The sequence below is a fragment of the Sturnira hondurensis genome, unplaced genomic scaffold, assembly GCF_014824575.4.
Source record: "Sturnira hondurensis isolate 20B ecotype Veracruz unplaced genomic scaffold, ASM1482457v3 Scaffold0023817, whole genome shotgun sequence".
NCBI lineage: Eukaryota > Metazoa > Chordata > Mammalia > Chiroptera > Phyllostomidae > Sturnira > Sturnira hondurensis.
Genome location: NW_028096448.1, coordinates 13,815,301 through 13,832,892, shown reverse-complemented (window position 1 = coordinate 13,832,892; position 17,592 = coordinate 13,815,301). Strand labels below are relative to the sequence as shown.

General features: G+C 43.2%; 1 protein-coding gene across 1 annotated transcript in view; it reads left to right on the top strand.

The window, feature by feature from the left end:
* Positions 1 to 17,592, top strand: part of WWOX (WW domain containing oxidoreductase) — a 903,955-nt gene that overhangs the window by 227,886 nt on the left and 658,477 nt on the right. The window contains exon 6 of the mRNA XM_037037874.1: positions 3,300 to 3,388. Within this exon, the coding sequence (XP_036893769.1) occupies positions 3,300 to 3,388 (89 nt within the window). The remainder of the gene's footprint in view (positions 1 to 3,299; positions 3,389 to 17,592) is intronic.

The window sequence follows — 17,592 nt, the reverse complement described above, 5'->3', positions numbered from 1 at the left end:
TGAGTGCAGCCAAAACCTGGTGAAATCTTCTCAGTATCGGAGGCATAGTAACACGGACATAGTAACACTGTGCGGATGCCAGTGTCATGGCTTGGATGACGTGCTCTATACACAGGGATGATGTCACCATGGGGTGGGGGGTACGCTGGGGGGTGGGGGGCACTCTCAGTACAACTTCTTGAGAGTCTGTAATGAGTTCCAAATCAAAGTTAACAGCAACAACAGACATTTCATGGATTAAACCAAAAAGGTGAATCGTGACGAGTCCCAGATGTGAGGCCAGACCCGGCGGAAGAGCTCACAGTGGCAGATGAGGTCCCCCGCTCTCACCTAGCGATCGGTAGTCTGTGCCTCGGAAATGGGGTCCGTCCGCCACCGCATCCTCATTCAGAGCGTGTTCATGATAAACACTTCATGAAGTTGCCAAGTTCCTCAAAGAATCGGAAGTTAAGCGCCCCCCTGCCCCAACACACACACACACATAAGCACACATATCCCCCCATTCTAGAAGCTGTGTTTTTCTTTCACTGGATTTACTGTATTGCACACAGTTTCACTACATTTCTCAGGGTCAGTGGTAGAAACAGAAACCTGATACCAAGGGCGGGAGAATTACCTGAGTAATAGTGTGTGGACTTGAATCACTGTCCCCAGGAGCCCAGTAACCCACGGCCTGTGGATTAGTCTGTTGAACTACTTGATGGCTGGCAACGCCCGGTTCCCCCTGGATGTGTATGTTCTGATTTTGTTCTTATTGGTAGTGGCAGCTCTGTGCTTTATTTTGAAGTGAAAGGGGAGGACCAAAAGACAACTTACCAACTGCAGGTTCCACGTGGAGGAGAATGTGAAAGCCCACTTGGCCCTGCCATTATTTTTGTTGGAAAATTGCTTTGGGTTCACCATCTGGGAATGTCCTGCCTGTTTTATGGTGGACGTTTGTACCAGCATTTTTAGAGTACCTCATGGAGTTTTATGGGGGGCTCGGCTGAGAGAAACAATGCCCACCACTCTTCCCAGCAGGATGAATATCTGACTTTCGTCCGGTGCTGCATTCAGAGATCTGGGAGATTTTGTGTGTGGCGGAGAGTGCCGGGGTCTGAGTGAGGTGTGTGGGGCTGGGCCGGAGGACACACAGTAATGGAGACAGGCCCCTTTTCGTGATGACTCTGAATGACAAATCAGGTAGTGGAGCATTTATGAGGCATAAGAATCTTCCAGGGGGATAAGTTAGCTTTTGACAGACTTTACACTCTGATTTTAGCCATCAGATGAATATTGGTTATTGACATAGAAAGTGTGTGGGGTTTTGCTCCTCATCTGGAAGCCCAACCTGTGTCTACACAGGGTGTATTACTCAACCTCGCTCAAGTTCATTTACTTCTCCTGGTGGTAATCCCCTGCTCTGTAGGATGAGGGGCATGGCCTTGGCTCATCGTGGGTCCTCCAGCTCAAACATTCCCTGATCTTAGGGAACTTGAATAAAACCTAAGTTTCCACTTTCCCCATTTCCTAGGTCAAGTTAAACACTTCTCACCCTCTTTCCCAAATCCACCTGTTTGTGTATCTGCCACCATCCTCTGAAGTTCTCTGAATGTGAATCTACACTGGCCAACACCTTTGCCACTGACGGCTGTTGGGTTGGGGAAGGTGTATAATCACTCTCTGGCCCCCTTTCCTGTACCTGGGCTCTTTATCAGTCATGACCTGTATCCTTTAGAATACACCAGAGGTCTAGTCTGCTGTGGCCTCCAGGGAAGACCTTGGCATGTCATTAACACCAGGTCAACCACCGTGCTGCACGGACGTCTACCCAGCCACCCTCTACTGCGGGTGGCGTCAGGGAAAGAATTTGGCATAGTAAACATTTTATCTCTTTCTAGTTAACTTCACAAAATACTTTCTTCTATTCAGGATATTAGGTGCTTTACACTTAATCTCACAATTCTGTGAGTAGATCATCAATATTCACCTTTTACAAATAAGGAAACTGAGTCTCAGAAATGTTAAATGACCCAAAATCAGACTGCTCCCAGCTGCCTCTGCATAATGTTTATTATTCAAAGCTTGGGAGCTGGGCTAGAGCCCAGGACCCAGGCAGCCAAGACAAACTACCACAGACCCACTGAGCATCCCCGCAGTTTGCGTCCATCCCTGAGTAAGACAGTTCCAGTGCAGGATGTCCTCAGCAGTGCTGTTTGCATTCCCCCTTTATAGCACGAGAGGTATCATGGTATACTCCTTAGTCTGACTTTAGCATCACCGTCTAGACAAGAATTCCCAAGTTAATAATTTGTTTTATGGGAGTCTTCTTACCTGAACAGGCAGGTGGCCTGGGATCTCATCCTTGGAGGAGATAGGTCTAAGAAGTGGTAGTGTTTGATCTTACTACACCTCTGAACTCCAGCGAAACTTCAAACTTGAGAATAAACACGAGGCAAGTCTGAAAGGCAGTGCTTTCAGAATGGCACTAGGCAGCCATCCAGTGGAATATGATTGCTTCCAACCCGACTGCCCCAGTCCTTTTGGGTTCTCTCCAGGAGGGAACTTGGGCTTTTGTCCAAGACTGACCTGAGCTCAGTGCTTGCTACCCCCACTTCAAACCATCGTGATCTCTTATAAGATGCCACACTGAACATGAGAAAACATAGCCCATTTCTCAGTTTTGAGAGTGGAAGGAGCTGGTGCACGTCAGTGCCTAGCCTGTGGCAGACTCTGAACAGACACCATTGTTAGCCTTACGATTACCCACACGCCCCCTCTGTCTATAGAGTCTTCTGGGCTACTGAACAGCAGGGATCTAGGCCAGTCATGACCCATTAGTATAACAGAGTTTTGCCTGCTTTTCTACTTTTTATAAATGAATTGTCTTTAATTTCTGATGCAGCTTCAGTGGAATCATTTCAGAACACCAGTGGCAGCTTTTGAGATGAAAATGTTGTCTGCTGGGTTCTTGCACAGCCAGGTTTTGTCCTGGTGTCCCCACACCATCCTAGTTTTTTAGGATGCAGATTGAGAGGGGACACGTGAGCCTGAAGACCCTTAGGCGCCTCTTCCATGCACTGCGTGAAATAGCACAACGCCCAGCCTGTAGTTTTAGCAGAATCCCAGCCTCACATCCTCCCTAAACTTGGCAGTAAAAGCTCTGTTCCTCCATTCATTCCAATGATTTATATTCTCTCTGGGCGTCTAATATTAAACAGGGGAATTCCGACATGTTCCATAACACATTTACTGTAACTTGATACCATGAACTAAACTTGCTATTATTTATCATTTCTTTTTATTTTCTCTCATTCCAGCATAAAGCCAAGGTGGAAGCAATGACCCTGGACCTTGCTCTGCTCCGTAGCGTGCAGCATTTTGCTCAAGCGTTCAAGGCCAAGAATGTGTGAGTGTTCCAGTGGAGAGTTATAGATCATAATAGCTTACTATTGTAATGTCTTTATCAGATGACCATAATTGGGAGAATGCAGGGCTGTTGTGTTGTCTTGACATTATATGGGTCCTGTTAAGGTGCGCCTTATTTTCATTATGAGACGTGTCATCCATCCAGTAACAGCTTCCCAGATAAAAAGAAAAGACACTATTGAAGCACTAGTGAAAGTGGCTAATATAAGCCAGATGAGTGTAAGATGCACCCTGGTTGTAGACGTTTTTGCAGCCTTGCAATCGAGGGAAAGAACATTTTAATTGCATTCAGGAAGAAGAAAGCTCAGCTCTCCGGGGCTGCAAGGGGGCTGAGAATCAGAGCCCGAGAGGGAGGGTCTGCTGCTCTGCGTACCTGCAATGACTTTATGTGACATGTGCACGTGGATCCAGAGCCGTGTACTCCCGTCCTGAGAAACGTACCCTGTTCTCACTCCTTTTCAGCGTTTCAGTATGCCTGAAGGAAGAGGCCTTAGCTAGGGGCTGGCCAATTTTTATTCTGGCACATGTTACCCTCCCTTTCTAACAGAGAGAGCAGGCCTCAGACCCAGAGCTGAGGCAGGCAGTGGTGGTTAGCTCCATGGTAATTACGATATTTAGTTTCCAAGTGTTTATTTTTACGGTTCTCTTGTATGTTTTTAGGGCAGGCAATACTGGTTTCTTATTTAACATAGTGGTTTAAATTTCGATAAAAAGTAACTTCATTTAGTTTCTTTCCCAGCGGGTTGAATTAACCGTGAGGATTAAGTTAATAACAGTACAGTAGGTGCCAAGGACACGATAGCTCCGGAGGTGGCATCATCGTGGCTGACTTCGGAGAACACTGGGAAAATGACGAGCCGTCTTTGGGCGAGGCTCTGTCAGGATCATCAGGCAGATGCTGTGTGTCAAAGGAGGTTCTTAAACCAAGTATTCACATGGTGCAGTGTGGCTGTGACCCCTCACTGCTGTCCAGTATCCAGTTCTCGTGTCTCCCTTGATTTCTCCTGCAGTAGTTCCAGGTGGTTCCGAGGTCTCCAACACCCTTTCTGAAGCATGCAGGTGGCCTGAGTCCCTGAGGGGGAAGAGCTGAGTGGGAGTCCTCAGTGAGAGAGCGGCCTGTCGGGTTAGGGTGGGCTGTGTGCACGCAGGCCTAGTGGGACGACACCCTCAACTTGCCAGCAGCCTGGGCGAGCCCTCCTGTGTGTGCTCTCGGTGGCATTTGGCAGTGTTGGCTGCCAGCCCTGGTCAGAGCTCTCAGAGAGCCCCAAGCCTGGGGGCAGCAGTAGCTTTTAAGACATTTGCTCATTTATACCTTCACTATTCATTTATCCATGTGTTCGTTCAGTTAACACATTGAATGAGGGTCTCCAAAGCCCCAGGCACTTTTCCAGGCTTTGGGAAGAGAGGGGTGACCCTTGGAAGCCCGGTTATCCTGAAGCAAGCCATGGTCTCAGTTGTCAGGAGGCAGTGTTTCACTGCAAATGGCCGACTCCTCAAACTAATGCTTTTGTGGTTGTTTGAGAGAGAATAATAATAACAGTAACCACAACAGCAGCCGCAGCAGCTCATTTATTGAATGCTTCTTATGGGCTATGCACTTAAGAACACTTTGCATGCATTTTCTGATTTAATTCTCAAAGCCACCCTTTGTGGTAAGTGTTATTTACTACCTCTGTTGTACAGATGCAGGCTGTGAGACCAGAGGGCAGGTTGGTTATCTGAAGGCAGCTGGCTGGGAAACAGAGGGGCTCAGATCCTCTGTGGTTCCTCCCTCCAGGGCCCCGCTTCACCACCATGCTGAACTCTCCTTCCTTTTAAATGTGGCGGAAACAGAGATCAGAGGAAGTGAGTGACTTTCACAGGGTCACTGGGCAGGTTGGCGGCAGACTCCGAGTTTTCATCTAGCTCTGACTTCTTCGCTCTCTCCCTGACACCATGCTGCTCTAGCCGGAGCTTAGATGTACTGCCTCTTCCCACTTTCTCGGTTCTGCATCAGGCCGCAGTGGAGGCGAGCAGTTCTGCCCGAGAGCGCCAACTGTTACATAACAGTGCTGTCTTCCAAGTCTTAGCTGGGACCATTAGTTTCTCACCATTAAGTAGTTCAAAAATCATCACATTCCAGTGCCTCTTGTAATCACCAAGGCTAAACTCTTGGAGAAAGCTATCTCCCATTTTGCCCAAATCTTAGATTTTAGTAAAGGACTCCGAATTTGTGTACCTCTAGGTACAGAAACAGGGTGACTTTCCTTTAGCAAACGCTGTGCCACTCACCTCTTTTTAGATGTCTCTCGAGAGAACAGTGTGTTGCATGTTTAAGGGAAATATTGTGGTGGTGAAAATATGCATAAAAGGGAGTGATTTCAACTTTTGAAATGCTGCCAAAGCGAAATCCCTCCTGGATAGGCAGATGACAGTTCCCTACTTACGGGTCTTTAGATTCTGAGAACTGTCAGAAGTGAATTTGAGTGCTGGTGACCGGGCTGCCAGAAAAACATGTGTAGCTCTATTCATATAATCACCTCCCATCTTTAGACGTTAAAACTTCTTTGTCTGTAAAACATAATGACACATGAAAGAAAGGCTGCCAGTTCAGAGCCCATCTCTTTATGCGCTGGTGGACTGAGGAGAGGAAAAACCCTTCCATTTAAATCCCGTGCGGATGCCCCCACTTAATATTCCATTTTAAAGTAGTCTATGAGTGCCCCGGAAGTGTTTCCCACCCCCTTTGCCTGTGTGTGTTCCCTAGGCTCAGAATGTTTCTTTGCACCGGGATTAACAGCATATGATGTATCCTGAGTCTCAAAATGTAGAGAGCCCTGGCTGGTGTAGCTCAGTGGATTGAGCGTGGGCCTGTGAAGCAAAGGATCACGGTTCGATTCCCAGTCAGGGCACATGCCTGGGTTGCAGGCCAGTTCCCAGTAGGGGACACATGAGGGGCAACCATCCATTGATATTTATCTCCCTCTCTCCTTCCCTTCCCCTCTTTCTGAAAACAAATAAATAAAATATTTAAAAAAATAAATAAAAATATAGAGAGAAGTGTGAAATGGAAACCTGGTGGAAGACGCAGTGCACTGTGCACAGAGCCCCCCTCCGCCTGGGTCTGCCAGGAGGAACTGCCTGTTGGGGACATCTGCTGCTTCTTCCTTTGGTGGGTAGGGGGTGGGGCGGGGAGACCATTTGAGAATGAGCACTGCTGGTATGACGATGCAAAATCACGGCTTCTCATCAACTTTTTATTTTGTGCAAGGCAGTGTGCGAAGTCTTTATGCATGGGGTCTGTCTTTAATTTCTTACAGTAACCCTGGGCATTAGGCATTTTTATCTCTGTTTTACAAATTGAAAGGCTCCAGCTTTTCAGAGAGTCAGAGTCTAACGACTTCCCCAAGTTTAGCAAGTGGCGCATTCTGCAGTTTGAATCCGAGTCTGTCTGAACCCAAAGCGACTCTTCTTTCGCTAGGTCTCACACTCCAGTCTTATTTTTCAGTGTGGATTTCTGTATTGGAGTGTATTGCCAAGTAATGTGTTACTTTGAAATTTAGCGGCTTAAAACCAGTTAAAACAATAAATATTTCTGTTCACTCTTCCTCTTTCCGTTTGTTTAAATCAGGATTCGAATAAGCTCAATGCATTGTGATCAATAGGTTTTCCCTCAATTACTTTTCTTTAAAATAATTGACACAACATAGTATTTGTTGATGCATCCAGGTTGTCTTCTAGAGTTTTCTGTGATCTCTAATGGCTGCGTGCCTGAGGTGTCATTTACCATGTTCTATTGTTGTCTGTATGTTCTTGTGAGATGGTAGGTAACTCTAGAGGCTTGAACAAATCCCTGTTTAGTGATTCTGGCAAGCATAGTTCACAGATGGTGGTGATGTCTTCCGTCAAGAGGACGCTGGTTGCCAGAACGTGTTTCCGAAGGCTCAGCTCACCCTGACCAGCCCATTCCTCTGCCCACCCTCCCTTTGTCCGCCCACCCCCATTTTCATTCACCCCTTGTGTTATTCTCCACCCACTCGTCTGGGTGGTCAGCCCAGGAAGCCTCCGTCTGCTTCCAGACAGTTCTCCTCAAAGTTAGTGATGGTGGTGGTCAGCCAGTGTGTCTCAGGTCGAATTATTCTGGGCGTTACTGAAAGTTCCAAACTGAAGCCTGTGGTGAGTCCCACCCCAACCGAATTTCGAAGGATGTTTATGTTTGAACTGCAGCCCTGGAGAGCAGCCAGACTCCACACTGCCGGCAGGCGGGGGCATGCACGCACCAGAGGGTGCCGAGCCGGGACCCTTCCTGATGGCTCAGAAGGACATTAGGAGTTTCTTTGATGGGCTCCAAAATGATACCATGTTGTTTGTGATGAGTTGGCACATTTTCATCCCAGGTGCTAGCTGCTTCGGTTTCTCAGGAGCACCCATTTTTGAATAGGGCCTGGAATAGTTCAGTAGCTCCTAGAACTCGGAACTCTGTAAATATTTTCTGTTCAGATATTTTATTGTTTGAGTTCCGTGTATTTCTGAACCAATGATACCTGGATTCCAATCCTGGAAATTTAAATGTTGGTGATGGCACATGACACAGAGCAAACCAGTTACCAATCAGTTCTTACAATACCGACCAAGGGCTTCGGTTCACTGTGGGAAGGTCATATTTACACAATACGTGCAGTTCTAAAGGTTTCTAGAACTTTATTTTTTGATGATAGATTTCTACTTTCTCTTCCGAACTATCTGCCTCCAGTATAATTTAAAGAAATTAGGTGTTCTTTCACTTGAAAAATAATATAGGATAGTGATGTTTATAAAATAAAAGATTAACAGTTTTCCACCCCTTCTTTACTTTTTAAACATTTGAGGGAGAAAAATTTTTTACAAAGTTATTTATTTTCACTTTTTCTAAATTACTTTCAGAACTTGAATGTACTAGTCCCACATATAATATTCTTGGATTCCTATTCTAAATTCTGCTGTCTCAAATCCTTCTATGGAAGTGGGTGGGCTATAAATTATAAATAAATTCCAAATTTTGAGGGATAAATTACCAGAAAGACCAATGTGTAAATTATAGCTTAATCTTTCTTTTTCTCCTCAGCTCAGTTTTGAGAATAATGTTTTAGCCAACGTGTCTGCAATTACTCTTTGCTCAACATGAGAAATCCATTTCTGGTTTGCCTAACAGAGGATCGTGTTGCTTTGCTTTTCATTGCAGTATGAAAACTAAAAGAAAAGAAAAGCAAAGAGGTAGATTTTAACTTTAATGAACTCCCTAAATCTAGGTCTTAATTACGGCTTTTCAAGGAAAAATGTTAAAAGTCAACAAGTTAAGTTTTTGCCATCCCATACATTTTCCATCCTAAGTTATTTTAAAAAATCATATTGTGAGACATTTAATAAATTTAGAAACATCAGGGAAGAGCACATCCCTCACAAGAAAATCTCTTATGTTCTGAAAATTAAATCAGCATCAATTTGTTTTACATAATTATTTAAAAACATTTCTAAAAGACAAAATACGAGTCATTTCTCATTAAACAAAAATACTAACTTGAAATAATGCAGTGTACAAGGGTCAGCAAACTTGTAGAGCGCTAAAGAGTAAGTATTTTCAATTTTTCAGGCCATCTGATCTCTGTTGCAGTGAGTCACCTCTGCCTTTGTATCATGAATGCTCCTTGGACAATATTTGATTGGATGAGTGTGACTGTGTTTCAGTAAAGCGTTATTTGTGAAAACAGGAAGTGGGCTGGATTTTCTCAAGGGTCATGGTGTGCCAACTCCTGGGGCAGTGAAAAGAATATAGGGTTTGGGGCTCGACGGAACTAAGATTTAAATCCCAGCTCTACTATTGACTAGCTGTGTGGCCTTGGGCAAACTCTTCCCATCTCTGGGCCTCACTTCCCAGGTCTGTATAAAGTAGATGATCACATGTACCTTTTAGGGTTGTTGAGGAGAATAGCTGGAATGCATAAGATAACCAGACACAGCTTAGCGCCCTGTGCCTATGACTGTTATTAACATGCGTTTGTTTACTATCACATTTCTAGAATGATCTAAGAAATTGTAAAGAACACATTCTAGTGTCATAAAATAGAAATAGGCATTTACTTAAAGATGGGAAAGGGGGATAAAGTAGACTAGTGAGATGTGACCATAGAGGAAGAGTGGGTCTCATAAGGTTTTTCACATTCATTAAAAATCAGGCCTAAGAATGAGCTTTGGGATTCCTGGCCATTAAGAAAAGAGGGGAAATCAGCTTCATGTTGCCCACAAACGATAAGCAAGACAAGAATGAAGCAGAAAAGTTGTTACTATAGTGATGCTCCACTGAGGATCACAGAGTACTTACTACTCTACTGAGTATTTTCCCTGCTGTTCATTGTTATTAAAGCCATGGGCTTGAGGGATACTTCACCATTCTCTTTCAGAGTAAATGGCTAGACTCTATTTTCTTTGCCATTGTTACATCTGTTTCCCCTGGCTTTAAGAGCTTTTCCAGGTGATGTGAGATGCTTTAAGAGCAACCTGCTTTGAATAAGTGAGGCACCCAGGGACCTACTAAGAATAATGAACTTGGGTATTCTGGGATACCAAAGTGCTCCACGTGCCTTCTTCTCCCCTCCTTTTCTGTTTATTTTTAAATTTTTCTTTCCCCCTCATTATTTATTCAATGTTTCCAACAGAATTAGGGACTGGTCTAGACAGAGGGTTAAACCATTTGCTGTCTCACTTCTCCTGTGCCTTAGCTCTCTCTTACAATTGTCGTGAAGCTTAAGGACAGTTTCGTAACTTTGCATGACAGAAATCTTCAAAAATATATCCTTGGTAGACAAGAAAAATTATTAAATTAATGTAGTTGGGGGCCCTTTTGCAATTAAGTTTATCAGGAAAAAAACATTTCTGTGAGCCTTGTGCTTGGGCTCTCAGCAATCACTGGAAGTCACCACTGCTAAGGAATGCACAAAACTGTGTTTGAAGTAGCCACAACGATGCTTGCAACATGAACAGCTTTGATTTCCCAACAGAATTCCAGGTTCATTCGTCACTATCAGGTTTCTTAAAATCAAAGTGATGTAAGTTAATTGAAAACACAAAAACCTTCCCTTCCAGGAAGAATAAAAACACATCTTTGGAGGCTAGAGACAGTTGCTCTGTGGTTGCCCCTCCCACACTCATCATCCCCTAGTGTGCAGGTACAGAAGCTGATGTTATGTCTTTAGCTTTAGCAAACAATATTAATTTTGTTGCTAGTGTTCAACAATGATCTCTTTTTTTTTTTTAGTTCTTTCTCTTTTTTGCTCTATCCATCCACCCCCAGCCACCTGCCTTACCCTGTCCCAAGCTGTCAACAGTGATCTCTTAAAGCACTGGACTAGAGCACAAGCCAGCAAAATATTTTGAAAAAAATCAGATAAATAAATATTTATATACCTATCTATATAAATATTTTATCTTTGTGAGCCAGATGGTTTCTAGCAGCCACTCAGTCAGCACTGAGTACATTTTGAGTGTTGTATGAGATCACTGTAGTACCAAAGTAGCCTCTGATAAAGTGCAAATTACTAGATGTGACTGTGTTCCAATAAAACTTTATTTATAAAAATAGGAAGTGGGTTGGATCTGGGATTTGCTCTCGTGGTTGTGATTTGCTGATCTTAGGACTAGACCCCACTGTTCCTCAAAATATAACTCATTTTTAATAGCATCCTGTTTCATTATGAGAAATATATGCCATTATTCTTAGAAAATGGTTTATGTTAGACCTTTCAAGATAAATAAGTAAATATAACCATTGTTGCATGCACAATTTTAATTCTCTGTGGAAAGTGCTGTGATACATAGAGGCTGGTAACAGAGAGGGGTTTGAGTAGAACAGTGTGCTGTGGTGAGTTTTGAGAAAGTAGGTCAACTACCACCACTATTGTTTATTTATGGTGAAGACACTTAATTCCTAATTGGGACTTGGACCCATGTAAAGATGATGATGATAAGAATTGTTAAAATTTATCGCCTATGTATTATGTGTCATGCACAGCTAAGCACTCATATGCCACCTGTTCTATCCTCATGAGGACTCTGAGGATAGGTCAAACAGAAGAATGGCAGTGTCTTATGTTTTAGCGTAATACAATGATGAGCCACATTTTATAGATCAAGAGATTGAGGCTTAAAGAGATTAAGGGCCACACCAAGATTGCTCTAACTAGTTTATAGTGAGGCTAGACCTTAGTCTGAAATCTGCTCTCGCACTGAGCTCAGCTTATTAGACAGTAGTTTGGAGAATCAGAAAGATCTGTCTCACCTGGGAAGGGCATCCTGTAGGATGCGTTGCCACTGGAGGAGATTTGTCCCATTAATAGGACAACTCCTGCCACTGGGACAATTATTAAGGTCACTTTGAGACCGAAGGAGATGCTTCTTCCAGATAATTTTCTCACCAAGAAATTGTTTTCCTCATATTTATGTAAACGAAGTTAAAGCAGCCCAATAGGAGAGAGGCCCCTCCCCTCAATTAAGGTACTCACTGTTTTCCACCAGGTATCTAGAAGGTGTCTCTCTGCAGTACCAGTTTAAGCAGAAATGGCAGCTGTTTACTCTTCTTTGCAGTTGTGTTTATACACTTATTCCAAATGTCTGTGTTCATTTCCGCTTAGCTCCCACTTGTCTTTATAATGGTGCTGATCAGGTAGGTTGAAGACCAGGGGGTCATTTTGCTGTTTACACATCTGAACTTCCAGAGGGACTACTCTCAAGTGAAAACTCGTCCTTGACATTATCCTGTGGAAAAACCCTTTGGTGGTGCCTTGCTGATTGAGCTGCAAAGGCTATACCTGCTGGTGTGGCCCACCAAGGCCTCTGGGGTACAGCCCCTATTCACCTTCGTTTACAGCCATGTCCTCTCACCCCTGGGCTTCCATGCTCTGCCCCATGCCGAGTCTGCCTCCCAACTCTGGGCCTGCCATCCTGACTTGTACCACACTCCTTTGACTTGGCCATCACCTGCTCGCTGGGTGACTGTCACATCCTCTGCGGAACCTGCCTTGTCCCCTGCCGTTGCCTGCACACAAGGGTTCAGTTGGCAAGTCACTTCATGGAGCATTGGCCACATAGCCAGTCATGGTGCTCGGGATACTTTAGGGAGGCTTTTTCTCTATATTGATTTTTCTTTGTTAGACTGAGCCCCAGAGAAGCAGAAATCTTGCCCAATTCATCTTTGTCTTAACTCTGAGTCTCTGCTGCACAGCTTAGTAAAATGGTGACCTTGGCAGATTCCTTAGTCTCTCAGAGCCTCTGTTTCTTCATCAGTAAGAGTGGGAGATGATGGTTGAGAGGATGAAGTAACATAATCTCTTTTAAAACATACTGCCTGATATATAATAAACAGTTAATACATTTTAGCTTGAATCGTTGTTATTTTCATTAGCACCATCTTTGCAATTATGAAACATATTTACTGCCTTATAGTACACTGAAGGAAGTACATGGATGGATGGGTGGATGGTTGGGAGTGAGGGAGGGAAGAAAGAAGGAGAGGAGGGAAGGCAACAATAGAAACACATTGCTCCCTTTGGTGACCAAACTTTTCTTCTAAGGTGTCAATTCTCAGCCATTTAAAGTTCTTGGTACCTCCCTGGGTAGTGTGATCTTGGGAAACAAATTTTAGAATACTCTAGTGTACAATAGTTATTTTAGGCAAGTAGCATAAATGTTCCCTTCTAGGAATCTGTGAACACATCAGTCCGTCAGGAGCCGGGGCTTCCCTCACGTGGACCACGTGAACAAACTCGCCTGGCGTTGCTTGGCTTGGATAGGGACTGGTACCTCCCAACCCTGCCAGCTCCGTTCTTTGACCTTCACTGGGACCACCTACGTAGCCATTGGCGCAGCAAATCTATGATATTAAGGTTAATATTTGGTTTCTCTCAGAGAAAGCTTGGTTTATACAAGGCTTGGGAAAAACATTTCAATGTCTGTGGTTCGGAATTATGTTTCCCAACTTGGCTCACGAATGCAGCTTGGTTTCTCTGTCTTTGCCATCCAACTCCCCCCTTGTCACATCCGAGTTCTACTTTTACTTAATTGACGTGTTGGGGGGTTTGTGCTTGAACCACACTGAAATCACACTTTAATAACATGGGAACCATCTTTGCCCCACAGTAAATTGTGGAGAAGCTAATTCTTGTCAGTTTAAAAAACTTGAATATACATTTGAAATAAATTACTGGTGCTACACTATGGCAGCCTGCTGAAAATCTCTGAGGAAGATCGTTTTTGTAGCTGAACTGCTTGGCACTGCACTGTGTTTTTAATATTATGCGTTCTTTCTTTTCTTCCTTTTGTAAGAATGTACTCAGCACCTTGTCATTCAGAAAAACGTAACAACATCCTCTCAATTAGTGGCCAAGTTCTTCAGTTTGCCTTTGAAACTTATACTGCTACTACAGCTCAGTCACAGCTCATAATCAAAGAGATGTTTGAGCCAACATTGGGCAGTAATTGATAACCAAACACAGAAAGAAGAAATCCATTTCTCTTTGTCTCAGAACTACGAGTGGTGGGGAAGCTCACAAGCAATAGAGCTTCGGGAAATGGATCTTGGCTCAGTGTCTTCCACCTAAAAGGCAGGCAGTGCCTCAGTTTTCCTCATCAGGTCTCCAGACTCCCAAGAGACTGTCTTTGGGGACAGTGGTTCTTAACTTTCCCACACTGTAGAATAATCTGGGCGTTATCACACAAGGCTGGTGCCTGGCTCCTACCCCCAGACATCCTGACTGAGTGGTTCTGGGGCATGCACGGGCCTTTTGGACTTCTAAAATCCCTCCAGCTGGTACCCGCGTGCTGCAGCATGGGGCGCTGAGCACAGCCCACCCAGCAGGTCTCAAGTCCTGTCTGTTCGTTGACTGGTGAGCATCTGGGCTGTTCATATTGATTGGCTATTAAGAATAATGTGGCTACAAACATTTGTGTACAGGTTTCTGTGCAGATATGTGTCATGATTTCTCTGGAATCTGTGCCTAGGAGTCGGTTGCTGGGTCACAGAGAAACTCTATGTCTAACTCCTTGGGGAGCTGCTGCACCCCTCTCCACAGCTGTTGCACCACTTTGCATTCCCACTCACAGTACTCGGGGGCCCTAATTTCTCCACATGCCTCCCACACTGGTTATTGTCCTTTTTTAACTGAAACTGGAGCCATCCTTTTATATTGTAGCTACCCTAATTGGTGCAAAGTGGTTATGTACATACATTCAAACATATATGTTTTCTTTTTCAAACATTATATTTTTCTGCATACTGACTATGCTGTGGACATGTTTTCTTGTTATTAAATATTTTTTCTCTAATTTGAATGTTAAGGACTTTACTATGATCCATTGCATATCAGTAAAATGATTTAATCTATCTTTAATTTTTGGATGCTAAGTTCTCTTTTTTAAAAATCTCTTGTTTTCTTGGGATGAATTCCTACAAGAGGAGTTTCTGGGTCAAAACATATGGATATTTTTTAATACCGATCATCTGTGAAACCAAATCACCCTCCAGAAAAGTTACATGTAACTTTTTATCCTCCCTTCATCCAAAACTAGGTGATACTATTAAGATCTGAAGTATGATTAGTAAAACTTACATATGTTAATTAAAGTCAAATGTTTATTACAAAATGCAAGATTACTGTTTAGTAGTCATTGACGTTCTTCTCTCAGTTGCTTTTCCAATCATCTGAGGCCACTCCAGCCACGGAGAGGAGGAACCGCATCTGGGCAGGGCTGAAGGGAGCTCTTAGGTTTTCTTTCCTTGGTGAGGAAGCCCCAACCATTGCTTAATGAGCTCTGAGGAGGTGGGGCAGAGCATTGCGCTGGGGGACCCACCCTTTGTCGTCATTCCCCACTGTTCTTTGTCTTCGTTGGTGGTGCCCTAGGCTCCTACTTGGTTCATTTTAGGAATAGAAGCTCAGCTCCAACATGTAACTGCTGATTTTTCAGTCACTTCCTCTGACTCAGCTTTGGCACACTGAGCAGGCCTGGCCACCCTATTAAAGGGAAGGCTTCACGTTGAAGCCGAGGAGTCACTATGACCTTTTAAGACCTTGATACTGAAGTAGATTTCAATCTGAGGCTCCTCAGGCCTGTTTGATCCTTGGTGTCTTGGACCAAGCAGATCTTCCTTTTGTCGCCTCCTGTGGAAGGGTTTCCAAGTTCAGCAGAGTTTTGCGTTAAGTCTACTTCTGTGTTAATCATAGCCCCTCCTCTACTCTACCCTTGCAAGGGTGGATTTGCTATTTAGCACCAGCATGGCAGTCAGCCTGCTGTGACTTCTCCTCATGCCTTCCATGTTGTGCATGTCCTCTTGGGGCTGTTTTTGATAGGATCACATTTGCCTAATTCTATTTTGTTTTAAAAGGTTGAAGTGCCATGGTGATTTCAGGCAAATGTTAAACTTATTTATTTTGGTACTATGTATAAATAACATTATCTTACATAAATCTGTGACCACAAAAATGGTACATGCCCATTAGTACATTTGAAAAAATATGAGATAGTGTAAATATAAAAATGAAAATTGCCCATTTTTCTGGTTCTTCATTAGTTTGTTTTTATTTTTTTCAATTTTTTACTACAGAGGTTTTCAGATACACACAAGAAAAATAAGTATAATGGATAGTCCCACACTCTAATCCCTGCTTCCATACTTACCAGCACAAGGTCAATCTGAATCAAATTATTCAAATTAAATTATTCAATTCAAATTATTTTAAAACACATGCAAGATAGTATAAATTTTTATCCATGCATACACTATTACTACCTTTCAATTAAAAGCACTGTTCATATTTCAGAATATCACCTTCAGTTTTATTATTTTCAGTAGAATGATTAGCATTCTATAGGAAAGACATTAAACATTTTATATATATATATATATAAATATATATTTCAGCCCTGGCTGGTATGGCTCGGTTGGAGCGTCATCCGTAAACCGAAAGATTACGGGTTTAATTCCTGGTCAGGGCACACACCTAGGTTACAGGTTCAATACTTGGTCAGGCTGCATATGAAAGCCAACCGATCCATGTTTCTCTCTCCCTTTCTCTCCCTCCCTCACCCCCTCTAAAAAAGTCAATAAGAATGTCCTCAGGTAAAGCTAAAAATATGCATATTTCAAGTGTTTTTCAAAAATTTTTCTAATTATGTATTTTCCTCTGGTTTTTCATAACTATCTAATGGAGATGGTAATTTAGCAAAACAATATCATAAGGTTGCAGAAAACAGAGAATAATGTGTCAAAGAAATAAATGTGTTTTAAAAAATTCAACCTAATCTTTTTTTCACCCTAATCTTTTAAGCAATGTCTAAAGTTTAGATGTTGAGAAATAAATTCAACCTGGTAAGGCAAAATTCTAATAATAGGCTGAAATGATGTCACAGACTAAAACCCTGTACCTTTATATAACCTATCAATTGTCTAAAAAAATACCACTGTATTTTTCCTGAATTTCCTGTATCTTACTTGAGTCTAGGTTTCTGATCATGGTGGAAGTCTAGGGGAAGGTGGACAGGGCCTAGGAGCCGTCAGCCATAGCTGCTCTGGTGAGGGCAGGGAGACCCGGCTGGGGGCCACGGAACTCAGGCTAACAGTTTCAGGGTAGGCTTCTCAGAGCCCAGGGATTTTTGTAATTGAGCCACAATTTATATACTGTAAGTGCATCGCTTTAAAGTGCATAATTCGGTGGTTTTTAGTGTAGTCACAGAGTTGTAGGCCCATCACCACCGATTCCAGAACATTTGCATCACTCCAAGAAGAAACCCCATCCTGAAACCCATGAGCAGTCATTCCCTATCTTCCTCCCTGCCCACTCCAGCCCTAGGCAACCTCTCACCTACTTCCTATCTTTTCCGATTGGCTTATTCCAGACATTTCCTGGGAGTGGAGTCATACAGTGTGTCTTTTGTGCCAGGCTTCTCTCGCATAATGATGTTTTCAAGGCTTGTCCATTTTATGGTGTGTCTCAGTGCTTCATTGCTCTGTAGGGCTGAGTAATAGCCCACTATATAGCTAGACTGTGTCTTTTTATCCATTCATCAGTTGATGGCCATGTAGGTTATTTTCACTTTTTGACTATTATAAATAATTCTGCTATGAACATTATTTTTATTATTTTGCCTACATGGAAGACATCATGATACTTACGGGCGAAA